Source organism: Tetrao urogallus (assembly GCF_951394365.1).
Source record: "Tetrao urogallus genome assembly, chromosome: 6".
Classification (NCBI taxonomy): Eukaryota; Metazoa; Chordata; class Aves; order Galliformes; family Phasianidae; genus Tetrao; species Tetrao urogallus.
Window position 1 is genome coordinate 386,481 of NC_136819.1, and position 23,204 is coordinate 409,684.

Genomic DNA, 23,204 nt, shown 5'->3' on the forward strand with positions numbered 1-23,204 from the left:
AGGTTGTAGGACTGCTTTTATTGCATAGCATTCCTGCAAGGGAGTCCTAATGAATAAAAAAGTAATGGAGTTTTTAGAAGGTTCTAGCTGCTGCCAAGCTCTTCAGAGAGGCAGTGGAGAAGGTCCCCTAACTCCTGACAGAAATACCTCTTTGCAGTGACCTTTTAGGGAAATGAGCACACCACTCATGTTGATGCAGTGCCTCTTTGCACCAACAGCGTTTGGAAGTGGTGTGTTCACAAAGCACTCTTGGGTTTTCTGGGCGTTGTTCTATTTCTCTACTGTCTGATTTCCATTCATAGTGTTCAACAGCAGCCATTTTTCTTTTGCTCTTTTTGGCAATGAAAAGCTTCTTCTGTCCCTCTTTCCTGTCCCTCTTAAGCATCAAACATTGTCCTCTGTGGAAAGCAAGTACCTCAGGGCTCCAGTTCAGTACGAGCAGCATCCATCAGCGTAAGGAAAGTAAACATAGGGTAATCTGTGAGAGAGAATCTCATGAACAGAAGGGTTAGGCGGAAAAGTCTGCCCTATCAAAGCCATGTTAGATCATGAGCATTCCTGATGTTTAGATTAGTCATCTACTGTATGCCTTGTTTTTCTACAGAAGTGACTGAGAAAAGTCAAGGTTTAGCGTTTTCAGAGGGGAGATCAGGGTAAGAGATGAGTCAGGGAGAAGTGCCTAGCAACTGGGAGCTGGAAGGGCTCAATGGCAAGGAGAGCAGGAAAGTAAAGGCAAACCAGGAAGGATGCAGGCTTTCCACAGAAATGGCCAGTTGCTTGGTTTCCATTTCACTGACTTGGGAATTTATGTCAGTGGGACTTAAAATTCATTATTTTACTTGTCGTAAATGGGCTTCTTCTTTAACTTCTATGCCTTTGAATGTAACTAAATGAGCAACTTGATTTGTGCCATTGCAAACTGTCAGTAGTTTACAGGTTGGTTCGTGACTGTTTCCATGACCAGCGGGGTGAGGGGACCCACACACCCATGCTCCAGGAAAGGGAAAAAGGGAAAAAAGAGTAGAGATGGGCCTTAAAGCAAAACAGTGGCAACGATCTGAGGAGAAACAAATTGATTTACTAAATAAGATATGGGAATCCAAGATAACACAGTATAATACAATATGATACAATACAATTGGAATTGGAGATAATAAATGAAAGTGTTCAAAAGCCAAAGGCCTCTCTCTAATGCTGTGATGAGATGGCACCCGTAGCAGAGATGTATGTCACTACATTTAGAGGAGTAGTAAAAAAGAAGGAATGTAGAACCATAGGTAGTAGGCTGCCTAAAAGGAAGCAAATTTTCTCATTCCGTGTTTAAGATCACTGTTTTCTGGGGAAAAGTTGGGCAAAGCCTCATTCTGTAAGGCTCTCATCCAAACCAGGTGTTTGCCCTTTATAGCTCTTGTTCTGTGGAGTAGAATGGGCAACCTCCATGGCAAACTGCAGTGTTTGGAAAACTTAGTTATTCATTGGTTGTAATTATTTTAGTAGGACCTACCACAAACATAAAATTAGGTGAAGGCTATGATTATGATCTTGCACACAGATAAAAATAATTATTTAAAGAAATATCTTAGTAGTGAAGATAATCCAGTAGGAACTGGTGTAACTGAGTAAAGTATCGCTGGGCCTTGTTCAAATGGGATTAGAATCTTGTTCTGCCTTTACGGATACCATTGTGTCTATATGCTTTTTTTCTTCAGAGAAAAAAACATGTAATATATTTGAACCGTATAATATATTAAACCATATTATATATATATATATATATATAATATATTTGAACAAAAATTCAAAGCAAATTAATTTAGAAGGGGTGATGGTGTTTGATATTAACAGGTACCTGTTTGTACAGATACGGCAGAAAGCACAATAAAAAGTTTTAGATGAATGTCATAAAACAGAGCTCCCGTTTTGACTGTATTTATCATGAATTTATTTACAGTTTTCACGTTCCATGGACTGTCGGGCAGAAAATGTCTAAGGAAAGTTACCATGTTTCAATATGTTGATTTTCCTGAGTTCTGCATGGTGTTCTTTCTTTCTTTTGCCATAACTAAATGTAGTTGATGATTTCCACAGCTACAGTCTTTCTAGAATTTTGGAAAAGGCGGAGAGCTGTATTAACCTACGACTGGGACCTCATAGATTGGGAAGATGAAGAGGTAAGATGAAGCAGAATTAAATCTTTAAATGTTGCAGTCAGCCCTATTCAAGTGTAGATGGGAAAACATAATGCCAGCCATCTGAATTTGCCATTCACATTGTGTTTGCGGTTCTTACACTAGTTGTGGAACAAATCCCAATGTCTTTCTACATTCATTGAAAGCACCCTTTGAAAAATTTAGTGGATTTTTTTTTTTTTTTTTTCCAGTTTACAAAGGGTTCTGTAATAGAAATAAAACGCACAAGCTGTAACAGCCTTAGTAAAGTAATGGATCTTTTCAAAGAGAGTGCAAGTTTAAGCGTTGGTCCACTCTTGGCAAGCCAAGCCAGTTCAGGGCTTCAAGTTTTGGGGAGTGATTGCTGCCTATAATTGACAGTAAAATATATTATATAATATATTCAATATATACTGGGAAAGAGTGGAAGTATATTGATGTTTTTCCTTTCTACAAGACGTGTTTGTAAAGAGCGTCATAATGGGGCTCTGGATGAGCAGACAGCTCGATTTAGCCACCCAGCTAGGCAAAGATGCCATTACTAGCAGTGAACAAAAACTAAAACTCCAGAGAGTGAAATAATATACATACAGAGGAGCAAGAGCTACCACCAGTGCCAGCACAAATCCCTACAAGATTTTAATTCTACGGTCCTGTAAAGTTCTAATCCTTGAAAGTTCTTAATCCTGTCTAGAAACAGAAGGAGTGCAAGCAAAGGGTCAAAGACTGGATTTTAAATCCTTCTGAGAGCAATAACTCACTCTCTGACATTCTGCTATCAGCTTCAGCAATGATCAAGTGATTTTATTACTTTACTCCATAAATCATAGTGACTATAGCTCTAATGTAACCTAACTATACTGTTTATTCACACGCAGTGTAATTCAATAGAGACTTTATCATGATGTGCTTTATAGCTTTCCATAGACTTGTAGATACAAACTAGTAGCTTTTAATAAGTGCTTTCATATCAGAAAAAGCACCATCATGACTGGCATTAATTTATAGTGTTCTTATCAATTTCTGTAGAGAAACTGGTGTTTAAACAGCATTGTGTCCTTTCCATACCCTCACAGACTGGGGAAGGCTCAAAACTTCTCTCTTCTTCATTGATCTCTGGCACCTTTTCAAAGGATTTTCAAAAGAGAAAAAATTGCTTGAAGTGGAACATTATTAAAAAAAAAAAAAGTTTTATGTCAGGAATTTTTTTTATATCACATTCTGCCTGATTTTTTTGATAGTTCAATGAAATAGTACACCAACTGAGATCTCTCCTCTTATTCCAGGAAGAACTGCGTCCCCAGTTTGAAGCTAAATATTCTCAAGTTGAAAGAGTAAATCCCATCACAGGAAAACCTGAACCTTTTCAGCCTTTTCCTGACAAGCTCAGTCGACTGATGGTGTCTGTCTCAGGAATATTCTTCATGGTGAGGTTTAATAATAGTGGAATTAGAGCCTTTAGTCTTATCCAGATGTAGATACTGAACTAAGTCATTAACGAGTTCGTTATCTATGTACATAATGTAGGCTATGCTGCATACACAATGACTTACATAATGTAGGTAAAACAATCAGTTCGATATTATTGCTTGTTTAGGGATCTCTTTGTTTTAAAAGATGTGATACTGTTGCCTTGTAGAAGTACAAGAAGGAAATATTTTAATTCAGCCATTTAATATTTTGATTCTCTCAAAATTTGCTCCCAAGACAGATGGGCCTCTTTAAAATTCCTGCTAATTTATTGATGCAGTGGAAAATATTCCCAGTATGGTTTTCCTTGTTCTAATTTCTCTACTCATAAACCTGTAGATTTCACTCGTCCTCACTGCAGTTTTTGCAGTCGTGGTGTATCGTCTGGTAGCCATGGAACAGTTTGCTTCCTTCAAGTGGTATTTCATCAAGAAGTATTGGCAGTTTGCAACATCTGGCACTGGAGTCTGCATCAATTTTATGATCATCATGTCGCTCAATGTTGTAAGTCTTCACCTGATGGGGAGATTTATTTAAAAGAGCAATTTATACAAGGTTACTCAGTTTACTGGGTATCAGATATGTATGCTAGTATTTCAGGGATTTTTTTCCTCTTTTAATATTGTGTTTATCAATGTTTTCCTCTACTGCCTATTTTATTTGTCACTAGACATCTTAGATTGTGTCACCAGTCACTGTAGTACAGAGTACTGCTTTTGACATTTGCCTTTTAATTTTTCATGTACCTTTTACAAAAAACCAGTTCAGTTCTCCAAATACAACTACATGGTTTTCTTGAAACAAAATTTCATTTTCCTTTTCTGTTTTGTGGTTGTTGCTTTATTTTATTTTATTTTTTTAATTGATGACTTCAATCAATGAATTGATTCTTAATTAAAATGCAACTTTGATACCATTGTTGCTCAGACCTGGAAGGACTGTGATTTACAGTTCATGTCTGAGTTTTCCCTTTCAAATAATAGCACAGGTTTCATCATTTGCTGTGGTAGCATGATGTATGTTGGCATAAACTCTATAGATGCAATAGCATGCATCATTTTTCTTTTCCTCTTCAGACGTGAATAGGTAAGAAGGAGCAATAAGTCAGCAAACAGTGTCTTTTATTTCTTTTAAGGACACTGTGGACTTATTGCAATAAGAATGCAGTCTTTAACATAGAGCTGTTGTGTATTTATTTCTGTTACTGCGTATTATGAATGAGTCAGTTCAAGTTAAAAAGCACACCAAAATTATGGACAAAGCTATGGATATTGTCCTGTGTTCTCTGCCCTTATCACTTGGTGCTGCAGGGCAACAAAACACTGATGCCTTTGATGTTTTCTTGATTATGCATTAGACATCATAACAGACAAGATATACTGTACCTACATCATATGTTCTTTCTGTTTTAGGTGTATGAAAAGGTTGCCTATCTCCTGACAGACTTAGGTATGTATGTCTTTACTGATGTGGTCCTTGCTACTGATGACATGTACGTTCCTATTTCCATAAAACAGGTGCATACACAGTAAGATGCTGGCATTTCCCTAAGTGAATTAGCATTATCAGCAAAAGAAATGTTATATGATTTCATTAAAGAAATAATACAAAAGAAAGAACCTTATTATGGAATCACAGAATGGCTTGGGTTGGAGAGGACCCCAAGAATCACCAAGTTCCAACACCACTGCCACCAACCTTCAGATTATAGTTCTACTTTTCCATGTTCCTGTAGTATAGAAGGAAAACGTTAGAACAAAAGTCAAAACATATTCTTTCTTAAAATGCAAAAGCATATATTTTTTCAATTCTTCCCAAATGCTGTTGTTTGCATGTTTGATTTATTTATTATTATTATTTATTTAATTGGAACTTTGTTGTGGAAAAATTGGTTAAGATCACATTTTCTAAGATAAAAACGTTATGTCAAATTTTAAAGCAGCTCTAATTCCTGTGCATTACAAAGTTATGCTAAAGCTCCTCTTTGTTATTCAGTCAAGCAGGTGGAGCTTTTTAATTCTTAGAAAGCAAATTCTAACAGCAGTTAGGACCTTCTATGTGAACGTGTTATCGTTCAGTATTTCTTGTTACATGCTGTCTTTTCAGCCCCTGTGAAAATACGCATTTGATCTTGACAGCAAACTCACTGCTTAAATTTAACAGCTCCCCCCTGTGGTTAAAATATTGAAGAGCATCAATTATATAACAAGCTCATAATTTCATCAGATTGTATGTAACAATCTGATTGTACGTAGGCAAGTTAGAAAGAATCAAAATGCATAATCAACTTATTCAAGTTAACAAAACACCTGAAAGTATTGTTTTTTTTTTTTTTTTCAGACCTTGCTTTTTTATCTGCTTACCTGAACTTTTAAAATGTATTAAATTATTAAAGACAAAGGGAATGGGAAAGAAAGTCATAATTTTGTTTTTATATATGACCTGATTTTTTTTTTTCAGAGTATGTTAAAAAATTAATTTAATTCCATTTCAAGAAAGCTTTCTTGAATTAAGTATGATGGAACATCAGGTGCATGAGAGAAGTAGCTCTTCCTAAAATTTTCCGCTTCTAAGAGCAAGAAGTCATCCTAACTTTTGAGAACCAACAGCATCCACTCAAAGCTAGTGCACCCTAAATTTATATACTGATTTACTTCAAAGTAGACTGTGTCTTTATAGGTCAGCCATATAGAACAGATTACAACTTAAAAATCAATGCTGTTTAGATTTCTGAATCTTCATGTACTTTGAAATGTTAGTGAACACTATGTTACAAATTTGGTACATTGATCAAAGAAACAAAATTTTTATAAAGAAAAGTAATTTTCATCATTTTCACCTATTTCTAATTCAGAAGTCAATCATTCTGCAAATGATAAGGAAAAAAATCCGAATCGATGTAGACCCACATAGAATACTTGTAATCCTAATATACATTTCTGCATTTCCTTCCAAAGAAAGCACAGAAGGAACTCCCTTGTTTTCTCATTGCGTTATGAATTGTCTGACTCTTCAGAAGTGTTATGACGGAGGAAGTGGGAAGGATGGAATAGTGGTCTTACAGAAGTGTTTAGAGAGTGAGGTGTTTGAGTGAGAAACCAACTGACTGTTGGTTGTCTCTTCTCCCCTGCTTTCCTTGGGAGCACTGTGGCTTGAAACCATCTCTAGTTTTTCAGTTGATCTCTGGGGGGTTGACGTAACTTCGTTTTTGTTCATATAATGTGCACTGTGTCTTTCATAGAGCATCCAAGGACAGAGTCTGAATGGGAAAACAGCTTTGCCTTGAAAATGTTCCTCTTCCAGTTCGTCAACCTTAACAGTTCTATTTTTTACATTGCCTTTTTTCTTGGCAGGTAAGTTATCTTTCCTAACTCACAAAGAACCCATAATCCTTGGTAACTGTAGAGCTTCCAGGAAAATACATTGACAGTTTGAACCGTAAGTGCAACAGTTTGAGGATAACTAATAGCACAACATGTGTGTTTGTAACTGTGTGCAAGGGTTTGACTCCTGAAATCTCAGAAACTAGACAGGCTACTTTTTAAGTGGGTCTGTGTACTTACCAAAACAAGAATTCACGACTTTTGAAAATGCAGACACGTTCTCTATGTACATCTGTATTCAGCCTTGCACTGATACACTTTATTTTTTTTCCTCACTTATTCCCCTTGGGTTGTATTTCCCAGGGCACATTTCTATAAATTTATAATGCAATTTAATTTCAAGATTGTTTGAAAGAAAAAAAAAGTGAAATTGTTGGTAATGCCTGAATGGCATGTCCAGCAATGCCTTTCTCATACAGTTTCTAAACCTCTTTGTGTCTTGCTATGTCTTGTGTCTGGTGGAATCAGGAATGTTTTTTTTTTTCCTTTCTCATCTGTAATTTTCATTGAGGTCACCAAGAATTTTGATTTATTTCATTACACAAGAATCTGTTAGATCTCTTTGGAGAGTTTTGTTGTAATGGGCCTGAAAGCTCTTTCATGCTTCTTTGTCTGTGGGTGCCATCCAGTGCACGTTTCACTCAGGCAAGCAAATCTCTGTACTACGGTAAACTCCTACATATTGCAACAGCTTATCTTCTTAAACACAGATTAGAGAGTTTGAGTATCTAACATCTAAAACCTCTGTAGCTAGGATTTTTGTCCTGGTCATAATAGAAGCTTAGGATTTCTTGCAAAATGATGGTCTCTTTCCTTGTTTGCATTCTGAAACCCCCATATCCTACAGATACCAGATTTAAGCCTGTGTGATTTAGTGTTTATATTTCATGAGTTTGCTCAGTGGATGTTGTGAAATAATTACTGCTACAGCACGGTCTTGGAATGTCCACTAAGCAGAAATCTTGTTTTCCAGATTTGCAGGCCGCCCGGGAAAGTACAACAAGCTTTTCAACAGATGGAGATTGGAAGAAGTAAGCAATCCTGTTCTACGTTCCTGAGAAATTCCCATGAGTAAAAGGGAAACAACTGTAGGACATGAATTACATCCAGTTTGAAAGATCTACTATTCCATCTAAGTGCAGTGAAGAACAAACTCTTACTTATAACGAAGGCTAGGAAAGAGGAAATAGTAGTATCAGAGATTCCACTAATTAGTCTGTGTCAAGATCTGGGTTGTAACAAACAGAATGTTACTCTGTTATTTTGAAATGAATGCAAATGTATTGGTCTAAATGATATGATCTCTGTTGTTTAACATATACCTAGCCCACGTTCTCTTAGCCACATAATGCACTCCAGTTCTCCAAAAAATAACACGTCCCAAGGTTGTTCCATTAAACTATGTATTAATGCTTCTGTTATTATACTTCCTTAATATTCTGGAGGATAGTGTTATTTACCTTATGTATTTCAGTATTTTCCATTGACCTTGTGAACAAACAATTCTCTGATTCAGCTACTGATCTTCTGTTTCATTTCAGTGTCATCCAAGTGGCTGCTTGATAGATCTGTGTTTGCAGATGGGTGTTATTATGGTTTTGAAACAAATGTGGAACAACTTTATGGAGCTAGGCTATCCGTAAGTACTGCTGTTAGTATTTGTTTTACAGATAGCCGTTGCAAATTAGTGTTAATTGAGCAACAGGGGAAAATATTTTTCATACAAGCGGAGAGTAATATACCACCTTTAGCTGATATTTTTTCTATGATCATCACTAATTGATGAAGCTTGTGGGCAGCTGCATTGCTGATCTCTAAATGTGTATTTTCAGAAGAAGGTAAAGTGAGATTCTTCAGCAAGTTCACATTGGCATGTTTTGCATTATCCCTCAAAATAGCATTAGTATTAATTTTTAGCCCTCCCTGAAGAGTGACAGGGAATTATTACTACTGTTTACATAGTTTTGTGATCATATTTTGCAAAAATACCTATTTCAAGAACATGACATGCTTGGAGAATGTTTGCTTTTTCCATCTCACCACTGCAAATTCACACCCAAGGGAAGCAGTAGCCATGCCCTGAAGTTTCCCAAGGTCCATTAACCAGCCAAATTGTTTATTTTGAGTTTAAGAGTGTGATGGGTCCAAGAGTCTTACAGTTCTTCTGAAGCTGAAAGAACTTGTTTTCAGTAAGAGGTTGCTCATCAGAGATTAGTTTAATCAGTCTTAACCTTGATAATGTCAGAAAAGTTTACACTCACAGCATGCAGTCAGTCTGCAATTCAGCCACTGCATTGCTGGGAGAAGCAAATTTCTGAAAAGCAGCAGCCTTGAAGTATCAGGCTTCCTGCCTTCACAAGCCAGCACTGCTTTAACTCTGAGTGGAATTTCTTTTAGAACGTGCATGCTCCTTTACGGAAAGCAGTGTTTTGTTTTGACAAAGCTGTGGTTTGTAATTGTGGCCTTCCAGTAGGAAGAGCTAAGCACTAAGTTAGTTGGAGAGAAAAAATAGCAGCCTGTTGATAAAAACACTTAGAGAAGTTATTTCCCATCTTTGGTTCTTTCTTTCAGTAATATCTAGAAATAAATGATAGACTTTAATTGCCACTTATGTCTGTACTAGGTAATATTTTTTCCTTTTATAGCACTTTCATGCGTGAGGCTATTACTTCAGATGTACAGCTACTTTGTGAAAGGACCTTTGCAAACCTTCATAGAAAATAAATATTTACAGCTCAAGGAGCATTTTTTTAGACGTGACTTGCTCAAAGAGGAAAATATTCCATAGGGCATCTGATTCTTTAAGTTTGTTCCAAAAAATAGTAGGCGTTTTCTGCTATTCAGTATATCCTAACGCTCCTAGTAAGCTCTACTTATTTGACTTGTCTCTTAGAGGATTAAAAATACAGCATTCTTTGCTTAATGCTTTCAGTGTGCATGATTTTTTTTCCTGTTATTTTTGAGTTAGTGATGCAGGTAAATCCTTAAAATAAAAAACTAAAAAGTCAATGCAAGCCCATTCCATTTTCTGTAAGGTTTATTACAATACCTGACGTGCTGTGTTGAATACATAATTAAAACTATAATGTTAAGTTTAAAACTTCTTAAATTTCTTGGAAATCTCTTTAACAATATTGTAAATATTTCCATGTAACACCTCAGAAAACACTCCGATGCCATTCAAAACAACAACTAGAATTGTAAACTACAGCAAGGGACAGACAAGAACACTTCATTTGTCTAATACAGGTTATTACAGAATTGGTGGTCACGACGCAAAATGAAAAGAAGAGGACAATCAATGGAGCATAAAATTTCTCTACCTCAGTGGGAGAAAGATTGGAATCTGCAGCCGATGAACCTCCATGGTTTAATGGATGAATACTTGGAGATGGGTAAGCAGATTTATAGAGATGTCAGCTTATTTTTAAAAAATAAACTGCTTTAAAATATGCTTTTGCATGTCTAATTTCTAATCACAGAAATGCTTATCTAGTGTTACAGTTTGGCTTTACCACCATCTTTGTTGCTGCCTTTCCACTGGCACCTCTCCTGGCATTGCTGAACAATATCATAGAAATAAGGCTAGATGCATATAAGTTTGTGACTCAGTGGCGAAGACCGATGCCTGCAAGAGCAACAGATATAGGTGAGAGAAACTGATATCTATCGCTGTAAGGTGTGATCCCTCTGTCATCTTCTTTGATGGAACTTGCCCTTTGCAATATTTCAATATGTCAAAAGTGAAATTGATGGGTAGCCTGCAGATATCAGGGATGTCTTCTCAGCAGCCTAGGCTATACTGTAATAATTTTTTCAGGTGGAGCCTGTAGTGGTGGGAGTGTGAGGACGTGACTTCATCTTGGCTAGCTTTTCTGAGTCAGTAAATCTTTCTCAAGAGGAAAGAAAAAGACTGTGACTAGTAATGACTTTAATATCATTAGTATGACTTTTTGTGATAGTTAAAAACCACTGACTTCATCATTTCTTTTGTTTCTAGGTATCTGGTATGGGATTCTTGAAGGAATTGGAGTACTGGCTGTCATCACCAATGCCTTTGTTATTGCCATCACTTCTGATTACATTCCACGTTTTGTCTATGCATATAAATATGGTCCCTGTACAGATCAAGGATACAGACAAGAAAAGTAATGAAGATTTTTTAAAATTTATTTATACATGCTTATTTCAGGGGAAGTAAACTCTTCCTACTGTCTGTCTGTGTCAACGTATTTGAGCGGTAACATTTTATCTTTTACATCTGTGCAAACCTTGTCAGGTGTTTCACACGAAACAGCCATTCCATCATTACTTCCCTTCTAAACGCATATGAGAAATGCAAAAAAATGTGGAAGTTGTAGGCTCTTCCTAGTTGAGTTGTTCCTCTTTTCTGTGAAGATTTTGGTCTTTGTTGTCCCACTAGGAGAGGGAACTAAGCCATTTTCCTGCTTATCTCTTTGCTATTACTGCAGCCGTGATGGTGCATCTCACAAGCTAAATTTAACTTCTTCATTTCCCAAGATGAAGGAGCACAGAGAAAGCATCATGACAAAAAAAACAAACAAACAAAAAAAACAATAAAACAGCAAGGCAGTTCAGAGATGTTCACAAACTGGTCACGCAGTGAATTGCCTTCACCTGTGCTCCCAGGGCTGACTCAGTGCTTGTCTCAGGTGATCAGTCAGAGGTTCAGGCTGTGATTCAACAGTTCCCATACAACAAGGAATCCTTTTTGTCTCTCTAGCCATCTTTCTTAGTTCAGTGGGTTTGAAAGGCAACAGTGAAGTAGGAAATTAGTTTGCTTTGCAACTGCTGATAGATGATCCAGGAGGAAAAAAAATAGAAATAAAAAGAGCAATTTGCTCAAAATATATTTATAAATCATGTTTATTATCTTAGAAGCATAAGTTACTTCATTCTTTCCAATAACACTTTGCTTCTCTGCTTAGTATTTTACCTTGCTTTTGTCCTAATAAACAAACAGAACATTATCCTCACAACATGTGATAGCACACAGCTTTATACTTTATATCCACTTTAGGAAGAGTTCTGACCCCACGTCTTTGCTTTCCAGATGTCTAAAAGGATATGTCAATAGCAGCTTATCAGTGTTTGATCTGAGTGAACTTGGAATGGGATATTCAGGATACTGCCGGTACGTTTTGATGTTCCCTCTGCTTGTGATATATGGACATCAAATAGGCATTAAAAGGAAAGTCAGTGATTAAGTTAATGGCAGAGTAGTTTCACTTTTGAAAAGTAAAAGTATCTGAGTTCAACTTTGTTCAACGTGGAAATCTCAGATGTGAAAAGTGTGTTGTAGGATGCAATACTAAGCCAATGGAAACCCATGTTATATTCTTAGTTTCTTTGGGATTACTGTAAGCCACGTGTTACTGGCCTCTGTGAACTATTTCTTGTGGGTGGTTCTCCAGCTGTAAATATGGCAGAAAATTCTCATTTCATTTTTGCTCAGCATTCTGAGGTCTATTATTTAAAATATGCAATTAAATGTTTGTTGTGGCTTTAATCCAGCCCAGATTTCCAAATGTTATGCAAGATAAATAGGAGAAATTGAGCACAAAACTTAAACCCGACTTTGCATTAAGTGCACCGTTTCTTGTTTTGGCTTTAGTTTTATAGTGAAAATTACCTTAGACCAAGTTATACAATCCTGTTACCTTTATGCAGGCCTTGTCATCAGAATCTCAACTTCTTATAAGCAAGGATGAGAACCAATTTAGAGTCAACACACTTGAATGTAATACTCCAAGATGCTAGCTGTGTAACAACAAAAGAAAATGTTTGTTCTGTCTTTTTGAAAGCAAAACATTACCATCTTAAAAGCATCTATATTTAATATTTATATTGTGGGCTACGATTTTTCATTGAATTCCTCTTGAAATATGCTTTCAGGTCAAATTCTCTCCTTTTAACCAGCTCTGGGATAAGTTTGAGAGCTTTTCACCATGTCGAGTTTTTTGAGCATGGACTAATTTACAGTTTATTTTTGCTTTACAGCTACAGAGATTACAGAGCCCCTCCCTGGAGTTCAACTCCCTATGAATTCACTTTGCAGTTCTGGCACGTTCTGGCAGCACGACTGGCCTTCATTATTGTTTTTGAGGTTAGTTATGGAATGCAGCAATTCTCTTCTACCTTTTTAGAGTTGAAGTGATTTTTTTTTATAATAGTCTCTTAATAGAGTGTCATTGTCATTAGATGTTTATTCAATATAGTACTCGAGAGAAAAAAAAAACACTCCCCTCAAAATGTTTTCAATCAGCTACTTCCAACAGAACTGATAGGACAAGCACAGCTTCTGGAGTCCCCCCCGAAATCGTATTTTTTTAGCAATCATCTTATAAATCTTGATGGTTCGCAACTAAACATTATTAGAAGTTGTCCGTAGTGTGCGTCAGGAAAAATACGCATGGTGGCATCCTGATACAACACTGGAAATGAGTACTAACTTTGACTAAGGTACTGTCTGGGGAACTGGTTGCTTACTTTGATAACCAGCTCTTAACAAAGACTAATGGCAGATCCTGCAGTTGTGTATGAATTCTGGTCACTAGCTGTATCTTTAGTTTCATTTTTCATAAGACTTCAGCATTTCTGATAGATGGTTCATTTATACCCATATATATGTGCACATACGTAGATCACTTCAGAAGCAATGCCTTCTATTTATTTCCATGGAAATGTCAGCAGGTGCAGTGAGCACAATAACACTAATTGATAGAGCAAATCCATAGCTACGAAATACTCTTTTTCAATATGGTCACCGCCATTAGAGATGCATTATCACCAGCGATGAACAAGAGCTTTTATGCCATGCTCATCAAATGTGCACCAGTGGAGGTGACCACTATTGCTGTCATCACTGCTGAAACACACCGCACACCACCTCACTGTGCTCACCCCCGCTGTTTGGTCTCCATAAACATTCAGCAAGCATCTTGTGGATGTCAGTGGTTGCTATTTTTTCCACATGGAGGAACTCAGTTGCACACCTTTGCTTCATACTTCCACGTCAGACACCAATTCTGTCAGACAGCCCCTCTGCTGCTATCTACCATACGGCAGCAAAATGTAACCAGGTATTGATGGGAAAGTTCAACCTCCACTGCCATGCCAATGACATCCACCTCTGATGCTGTGGGCCAGCGTAACTACATAGAAGCCATTATTATCAGAGCAGGCCTTGTATATCTAAATAGAGATTAAAAAAGAAGGATCATTTTTCAGTCACAAGTCACATCGCAGTTCCAAATTTGCCATTCACTTTGAGGCCCCAGCGTTTGATCCTAGGAATGAGTATTTATGCGTGTGTGAAGCCATTGTTTTTGTTCTTCTTTTCAGCACCTCGTTTTCGGAATAAAGTCTTTCATTGCTTACCTGATTCCAGACATGCCCAAAGACTTGTGTGACAGAATGAGGAGAGAGAAGTACTTAGTCCAGGAAATGATGTACGAGGCTGAACTAGAGCATTTGCAGAGAGAAAGAAAGAAGAACGGGAAACAGTATCACCATGAATGGCCTTAGTCAATACCATGCTGCAACAAAAACGCTGTTTGGAAACTGAAGAGTGCGATTTCGAAACGAAGTCAGTCTTGCATCAGTGTGTGCGATTCGAAGTGTATATATATGTTCTTATTGGGCTGTGCAGTTGCAGGCTTTGGCAGGAAGTGGAAAACAGGTGCTTCCGATGAAGAACATGAAGAGCCTTATTGTGACTGGTCTGTGAGGTGAGCGCCCAGAACTGGCACTCAGGAATGGGCAGCAGATTAAAAATTTGGACACTGATTTTAAAATGGCAATGAGCTTTTATGCTGTTCGTGAAGATGCTAGCAGCATAACGAAAATAAAAAATTACCTATAAACTTGTACGGTGAGGGCATGACTAAAAAGAAATCACATGATATCCACTACAGCTTCTGATTGCTCAGCCGCATCTGTAATGCCTCTGAAGAAAAAAACGATTGTTGCCTTTGTGGCCATAACTTGATATAAATGATCTTTCAGGCTTATTGTTTTGTCAGGTTTGTCCTCGTCTCTTGTTGAGATTGTGGATGTGGTCCTACCCTAAAAAGTGGGTATATGGCTGCTTATTATATACTATGCAGTTTAAGATTTGCACATCATTGTCATTAATCTATCCTTCCAGTCAAAAACCAAAAATTCTAAATTCAAAGAGAAAACAGCAGCACTAAAACACACTGCATTGCCCACATTGCAGCTGTAGTTGAAAATGACATGGCTATGAGTTGTCTTTCCACTTTTTTTGTGCAGAAAGGCCACCTTCACATGGATGAAAGAATTGTCATTTCCATGCTCTGCTGCATGCAGATGTCTGTGTTACTGTTCTCTTTGACCTGTCTGAGCAATTATTCCGTGACTTCACAGAATGCTAACTTGAAATATTCTAATACAGTGCAAATTACTTCATTCTGAATATACAATTAACTATTTATAATATGCAAGCTTATGCAGATATGTATCAGACATACAGTATAGCATTTTGACTTGCTTGTTCAGGGAAGGAGAATCTGAGCACCTTATAACAATGCTCTTCTTATTGTAACAGTAAATGTTCCAGTAATGTGCACTTCTTTAATGGGGCTAAATAAGTCGGAGTATGGGAATTAGATACAGCCTGATGTGTATACAGATTGTCTATAAAAGCACACACACACAGTGGTTACTTTTAGATTTTCTATTATCAATTGTACGCCTTCTTACAGTCTGGGGAGCTCATTGTATAAAAAATAGACACTCATGTAAAGAACCAAATTTCAGGTTTTTTTGTGAATACAGTGTAAGGTAGTGCTGCTTACGGTTGTTGTCACATTTTGTTGACGGAGTTGCTATTAACATTTCATAATGTGTGAGAAGATAAGCACTTCATTTGAAAAATCTAAACAAGCGAGCAGAGTTCACTTGCAGTGTAGAGAGTGGGGAAACAAGAGTCGCAGTCATCCTGTTCGTCTTGTACAGTTTTAAGCAATGCTTAAATATTGAATGAGAAGAAAAAAAAACAAAGGAAAAAAAAAAACAACAGAACCACCAAATTATACTGACATTATACATTTGTGTTATTTTAGAGATAAAGCTGCAGCGAAATCACTGCTGTCAGATACAAAAAGACCTGAAATTTTACTTGATAAATGCCATGTTGAATCAGTAAGTGTCATTCCAGTATTTACTTACATATGTTAGAACAATCATTTTATTATTATTACTATTATTATTACACTGTATAAAATGAATTTTAAGAGCCCATCAAATAGATGAGTAGAATCCATTGTATCCAGTGAACTTTAGCATCATCGTTTAATTTCTGTACTCATTTCACTATATTCGTCTTGGTTAATTCCAGCTTAATGTGACCTGGCAAGGCAACTATAGAAGTATCTACAGTATTGCACAAAGGGGGAAGGAAATTGAAAGGTGTGGCTTAATCAGATGTATTAGCAGTTAGTTCTTTGATAATGGGCTGTCGGAACTCAGCTTTCCGTATTTTGGAAAGGCTGGTAATTATATTTTGGGTAGTTCCTCAGGAGTCCTTATCAGAAATATCAGCACTCTCCTGAGTACTTACAGCTTCACACTATTTAATTTAATTTATTCTCTCCCTGTTTCATACTGTGGAATATCAAGCACCACTTGACAGCATTAACCATGTGTCACAGGTTCTGTTTCTGTGCCACGTAGCGATAATACTTCAGTTCTTCAGAAGGTCACAGTTCAGCTCCCTTTTTCAAGTTTTCCCTAACAGCAAAATGCCTTGGCTGGCCCAAGGTGAGAAGATTTCGAAGAGAAATCAGCAACAGTCAGAACTGGTGATTATTTTGTGCTTTCTCGTTTCTGCTGTGGATATTGGCACAAGTCAAAACAGGCAAATTCCAACTGAACTTAAAAGTGCATTTGAAAGAAAACCTCTTTTGTATTTGAGTATGATTTGGGATTTAAATATTTATAATCTTAATATTTCAGCGCTGGTGTATAAAAGTAGACTGAAGGAAAGTATGTAGATCTGACTTTGCAGTTTATGCACTGGAAAAAAGCACAAGAAATTTTGGAGAAACACTGTGTGTTCCTTTATGTCTGAAGGACATGAACAAAGCGTAAAGGTTTTGCCACTAATAGCCATTTGCTTAAGCTGAGAACTTTTTGCTAGACTTTGTTTAGTATGCTGTTTGCATTGACTGCACGTTCTTTTACAGAAGTACAAGGCACACACTGTCCTCAGGAATACTGTATTTTATGAATGCTGAATGATCTTTTCATATTCTAGGTATTGTCTTTCCAAACGAATGACCAGTACGAATAGACCATGCATGCAAGCTGCGTTTGTGAAACCTGACAAAGCTTTAGAACTTAAATTTGTGCAAAAACGCTTTAGGTCATTGCTGATCTAATCTATGACAATTTTGCTCTATGCATGCGCCCTTACAGAGACTGCACGAGCAACTAGATATTCTTAAATACAAACGATTAGTCCAAAATGTCTTAATTATTGCTAACCAAATTCAGCGTCTTGATGTAGACGAAAGAAATTTCCATTTCAGAAATTGAAAAGTTGACACACATTATACATATTTCTAGTTACTTTTAACTCCAAATTTGTGCCCACTGTGTGAGATCTGAATTCTGGTGAGTGAAAAAAGGGGGGGAGGGGGTAGAGAAGGGGGGGAAGCATGGAAATGAAATGGATCCGAAGAATTCTGTTTCATTAGCCTTCCTAATGAGAAGTTCCCTCGTGGAGCTCAGCACCTCTGTCTATAGAAGGAGATGCATTGAGTGCTCAGTATTTACAGCTGAATGCCATCAGGGTTGCCTGCAGATTGAGCAAAAGCTCTCTATTTGTTATGCTGTAATTTAATTTCTTACATTGGTGATTCGGCATCCTGATGGAGTCTTTTGAGACAAGGCAGGTCACGTGATTTTCTTCCCAACCTCCTTTTTATTGAAACATTTATGGAGAAAATTTAGATGAATACTTAAGTTAATATTGATGATGATGATGAGGCTTAAATTCCCATAATAATGTTGGATGACAAATGGTTTGAGTTTTTTTTCACATATTTCTTCAGAAGTATACATCTTCATTCCTACAAAGCAGATGCATGCCTCTTACTGTGCCCTTTTCTGATAGCAGTTTGACTTATATCATGTTTTCAGGATTGCTTAGGTTCTATTTTATTCCAAAGAACACTAAAAAAAAAAATGTTTGGAGGATCTAGTGAAGTTAGGTGAATAAATACATACCTTAATGTGTAAATTCATTAATTTCCTGAGGTCTTCTTCATGAAGGAAAGTATCTTGGGGAACAAAGCTTTAGAGTGAGTGTTAATACAGGGAAAGGCATAAACTCGTGATATTTTTTTCTTACTGTATCATTAGGATGATCTGTGTGCATCTGTGGTTTCCTTATTTTGGCCTCTTCTGCAAACTCCAAATGCGAGTGCTTCCAGAGAGAATGATTGGAGCCATGCAGTTCAGTGAATTCCCTGCATGGTATCATGTGGGATTTATTCATCTTGGAGCTGTGTCACCAATTTTCAGGGGCAAATTCGTATGCCTGTGTTCAGAAGCATGAAATCACTTCGATTAACTGAAAATGATCCTTGTCTATAAAAAGAAAAAAAAAATAGCTCTCCTTAGATAGCTTACATGTAAGACCAATTCTCATTAGTACTGTCATAAACTAGATTTTTGTAAGTACACCGAGTAATGTATTCTTGTAAACAGTTGTATACGAAGTTGTATACAGTTGTATACGAAGGCAGTGAAGTTAATGGAAATCAATCCCATTTTCCATTTGGCATTACGTAGGAGAAAAAAGACAGATCCAAAAGCAATTATCAGTGTATGTGTGATCACTTAAAATTGCATAGTATTTCCAGATGCATTTTATTTTTCACAATCCTCGTAAGCTACTGATGTTGATTTTGGGGGGTTAAAGCTTGAAGCAGATCTATAACCAGCCATTCGTAACAATGTGTATTTTATGTTACAGCTGACACTAGAATTCAGAGATCCACATTTAGGCAGATTTCGGAGAGAGATGAAGTAAGTTATTTTGTCAGTTCTAATGCACAGTTTGACTGAAGCGTAACCAGTAACCGTTTTTCCAAGCATTTAAGTGAGTTGCAAACCTGAATTCCTGTGGCAGGAAAGGCAGTGGCTTTCAAAGACCTCTTTACCTTTCTGTGTTCAAGCTCATGCTCATTAAAGCCCACCTCCTGCTGCAGTAAAATGGAATAAACCAGCATTTCGAGGCTGGAGATGAGCAGAGAAGGCAAAGCTCATACGTTCCTTTTAGCAAGTATAGCTGCAGAGTCCCTTATCGAGTCTCCAAAATAAAGGGTTGAAACTGGAGCACGGTGAGAACCCATGCGATCCTTTTCCTTTTCTCCTCTGGTTCATTCTTTACTTATCCATAGTGTTTTATTAAGTGATTCCTTTTTGCTGATGGTCCAATTTCAAGAGCAGTTGCCTGACCTAAAGTACTTAAAGCACTAAAAGAAGCCAAACAGAAGTGTTCCCAAACCAGTCTGTCCAGTGCTTGTTGCCAGCTGGTATGCTTGCGACAGAGTGGTGGGAGGAAGCACACCGTGAGTCTGGTCTGCTGTGACATCTGTCACTGTCCCAAGGACTACCTTTTGCGCTCCTGTCCCTCCCTACACACACACATGTCCTGAAGGTCCTACCCAATCTTGGCATTTTGAAATTTGTATGAATAGGCTCACATCGACAGTTTTTCTCCAATTCTGACATTACAGCTGCGTTCACTATACATTGACACTGACGTCATTTTGACATGGTCGTGATAGCACAATGTTACCACAACAGCACAAATTTATAACAGCACAACAAAGAACCATAGAGAAATCCCTTTGCTCTTCCATGTTATGCAGGAACTTTCTTAGTTCAGGACTGGGATTTTGACTTGAAAAGTTAATGGAATATCCCCTCCTCACTCGCACTGGAAATTACCTTTTGTTAGTTCCTTTGGCTCATTCTAACTTCTTGCCATAAGCTCTGTAACACTAGATGTTCCCTGCAGTGTGCTCCTTACTTGCCATGAACTAGTTGTTGGGATGCTACTAGATGAGAAATGAGGATTAAACCCAATGCAGCCTAAAGCTAGTGAGATTTTAAGCACTGAGAAGTTGAGAATTTTTCAGTTAAAAATTTCAAAAAATTCAAATCACCTTTTTATTTAATGTTCTAATGTTTAGAAGGCTCGGAATTTTGTATTGAAAAAAAAATCTACAAAACTGTTGATTCTAATTTTTACCTAGAGTAGTATCGCTGAAATTTCAGTTGTTTGAAATAATCTCATGTAAAATCTACATAATGTTGTTCAGCCATTTTTACTTCAATAGTCCTGGCTAACTTGCAATATCATGATCATAAGAGATTTCTTATAATGTGTATATACTTGAAATTTATGTAGTATTTAAATACAACTTGGTTTCTAATTAAGAAATGAGAGTACAGTTTCAACTATTTTTTCTATTCATAATTCCAAACTTTGTAAGTAACATTTAAAATAGGGTTACCACCAAGTGTTTCAGAGAAATTAACTTTTATGTACTGCAAGCTAGAAGTTCCTCTGGCCTGTCAGCTTTCACTTTCTTTTGGGTTTAAGGTTACTCTTACAAGCCGGTGTTTACCCCAGAACTAAAAGAATTCACTGAGGAAAAGTTGTTGATATGATTAACTATTGTAAGACACTTTTGGCATAAATTTGTCTTTCAGATGCTGTTTACTTTATCAAGGTTTACATGTACAAATGCGATGACTTACTGTATCATACACATTTGAATATTGCATTTTTCAATAATAAACTTGGATATCTTTGAAGGAATCTCTCGGTGTCGTAATTCCAGATACTCAAAGTTATGAAAAATACACTGGTGAGTATTCATGTGCCTGCAAACCATAGTATGTGAGGAAGTAAAGGATGGGTTAAACTTGTCTCAGGCAGTTGAACATTTAATACTTACTGTGGTCTCAGGGCATATATAGACTCATTCACTCATGATCCAGTGCTCTCACTAATTATTAATTTCTTACATTTAAGCTCCTGTTTTAAATTGACAGTTTTCTAGTTTCTTAATCTCACTTTTTTTTTCCGCTCTCATGCACAGGCTAGCTCTTCTCCAGAAAGATGAGTGGCTTGGGACTTAAAGCAAGCAAGAAGATTAGACAGCTTTAATCAACACTGAATATTTAACCAGAATGGTAATTTTTTTCTGATTTCCAATTTAGCCTTAAGTCTTGGTAGAATACTCATTAATGAACCGATTAACAGTTTTAACCATCTTACATAAGGCCGTGTGTTGGGCTTGGGTAGAACCCTTTGGAACATCTGACACCAAATAACATGGGCTCAGTGGACAGCTGTAGTTGAAACAAACCCGGTGCAGAAATATACTTCAGAAGATAGTAAGTCAGTAGCAAATATAATTGTAAACTGTTCTTAAGGGTGTGAAGAGAACCACAAACTGGACAGCCTCTGGCATGTAGAATGTAAGAATACTGCAGTGAGTGGATACTTCAAGAAATATTGAATAGTTTTCACAGTCAGTTGTCTCTTTTTAAGATATCATCCCATTACTGGTAGAGAAGTTTTGGGGTTTTCTCATTCACCATCTATCTATGTAGTTTGATGCTGGTGTTTTGGTCCAATTTCACTCCTGAATTGTTGACTGGTTATGTTGAGAGCCAAAATGAAATACAAATGCCTGTGTTTTCTAAGTTTCCATTCCTGCCTTGCTAACCGTATCAAGGTTGGATGCACAAACAAGAAAGCTGTCACATGAGACGATAGGCCAGCTAGATTTAGCTGTAAGCTTTTACGAGATTATAAAAGTGGTGTAAAAGGGATTAACGCAAATATTGACTTAACTCTCAGTCTGTTGACAAAGTGTCTCCCACAGGCAAGACCATGTCACTTACAGACTGTTATTTTGTCTTCTAATTGAGTAATCAGGGACTGTTCCCAGAGGTTGGGCATGAACACAGATGGGGGAAGTAACTTGGAGGTCCACTTTGACCTAAATCTACATCATAAAGACAGGGTCACTGATTAGCAGAAGCAAGATCTGGGACAAAGTGCTGGCTGGATCCATAATATTTTCAATCAGTCCGTTTCATTTAATTCAAAAACTACATCCAAGAGTTTATCGTGGGGAGAGGTGATCTGTTGAGTCTGACTAACAGGCAGGATATAGAGGGAAATGCATTTCACTGTTACAGAGCCCTTAGCACATTTGGGTAAATTCTTCCAAAACATTCTAGCATGGAAATTATTTCACCTCATGATGTGCTTTATTCAAAATTCTCATGGATTTTCAATTAGGAGGCATTATAAAATGGCACTTTATTTATTGCTTACAGCTAGTAAATGGATTTTGCAGCTTAAAAACAAAAACAAACAAAAAGATATACAAACATTCAACCAAACAAAAAGGCTGAAGATAATCTTTTCAAGCTAAAAGGATGTCTTTCAAAGACTAATTATGGATAAAGAACTATCCTGAATTTTTGTAAAATTTGTTACCCTCTCCTATTGCTTGGAATAAGACATTACAAAGACTTCTTATTTCCACAGAGGAAGCAAGCACAACAAACTCAGTCAATAGAAGACCAGTCTGGTCTATACAGTGTTTCTGTGCAGAGGCTTTCTGTGATGCCTAAGAATGGGCACAGACCTCCTCCTCTCCCTTCTGTCTCCCTTGGCCTCCTTCTGTCTGCAGTGGAGAGAGCATGACCTCCGTCAGAGGGCAGTTCACAGTCTCACCTTAGTGAGAGACCCCGGAAGCTTATCTGAAGTCTTGTTTTATCTCAAGTTCACCTTTGCACTTTACCATTCAATGACTAGTTACTGAACAGAGAATGATGTATAGACGTATTGCAGCTACTTCCTAGTAGTTTCCATGACAAGATTCATGAAACATTTCTTCTGAAATAGCAGAGCTTCCACAAAGAACATTGTGTTACAATTTCCCAGTTCTGTCATGAAATTCATAAAGAAAAATCCTGCCTTTATTGCTATAGAGAGCAGTTCTTTCTTGGTCATCTAGAAGGTGGTAAATGTGATACAAAGAGCTCTTCATTTCTGAAGATGGAGTAAAGTTTGATTAAACATCCCATTCCTCAGCTT

At 37.1% G+C, this 23,204-nt stretch overlaps 1 protein-coding gene across 2 annotated transcripts in view; it reads left to right on the forward strand.

Annotated features, from left to right (window-relative positions):
- Positions 1-14,569, forward strand: part of ANO3 (anoctamin 3) — a gene marked incomplete at both ends in the record, with an annotated part of 160,018 nt that extends 145,449 nt beyond the window's left edge. For both annotated transcript variants that reach the window (XM_079537349.1, XM_079537350.1), the window contains 13 exons: positions 2,089-2,171; positions 3,455-3,595; positions 3,978-4,142; positions 5,051-5,087; positions 6,880-6,991; positions 7,995-8,052; positions 8,563-8,660; positions 10,271-10,416; positions 10,518-10,670; positions 11,022-11,169; positions 12,096-12,176; positions 13,043-13,148; positions 14,387-14,569. In XM_079537349.1, the coding sequence (XP_079393475.1) occupies positions 2,089-2,171; positions 3,455-3,595; positions 3,978-4,142; positions 5,051-5,087; positions 6,880-6,991; positions 7,995-8,052; positions 8,563-8,660; positions 10,271-10,416; positions 10,518-10,670; positions 11,022-11,169; positions 12,096-12,176; positions 13,043-13,148; positions 14,387-14,569 (1,511 nt within the window). The remainder of the gene's footprint in view (positions 1-2,088; positions 2,172-3,454; positions 3,596-3,977; positions 4,143-5,050; positions 5,088-6,879; positions 6,992-7,994; positions 8,053-8,562; positions 8,661-10,270; positions 10,417-10,517; positions 10,671-11,021; positions 11,170-12,095; positions 12,177-13,042; positions 13,149-14,386) is intronic.
- Positions 14,570-23,204: the final 8,635 nt, after the last annotated feature.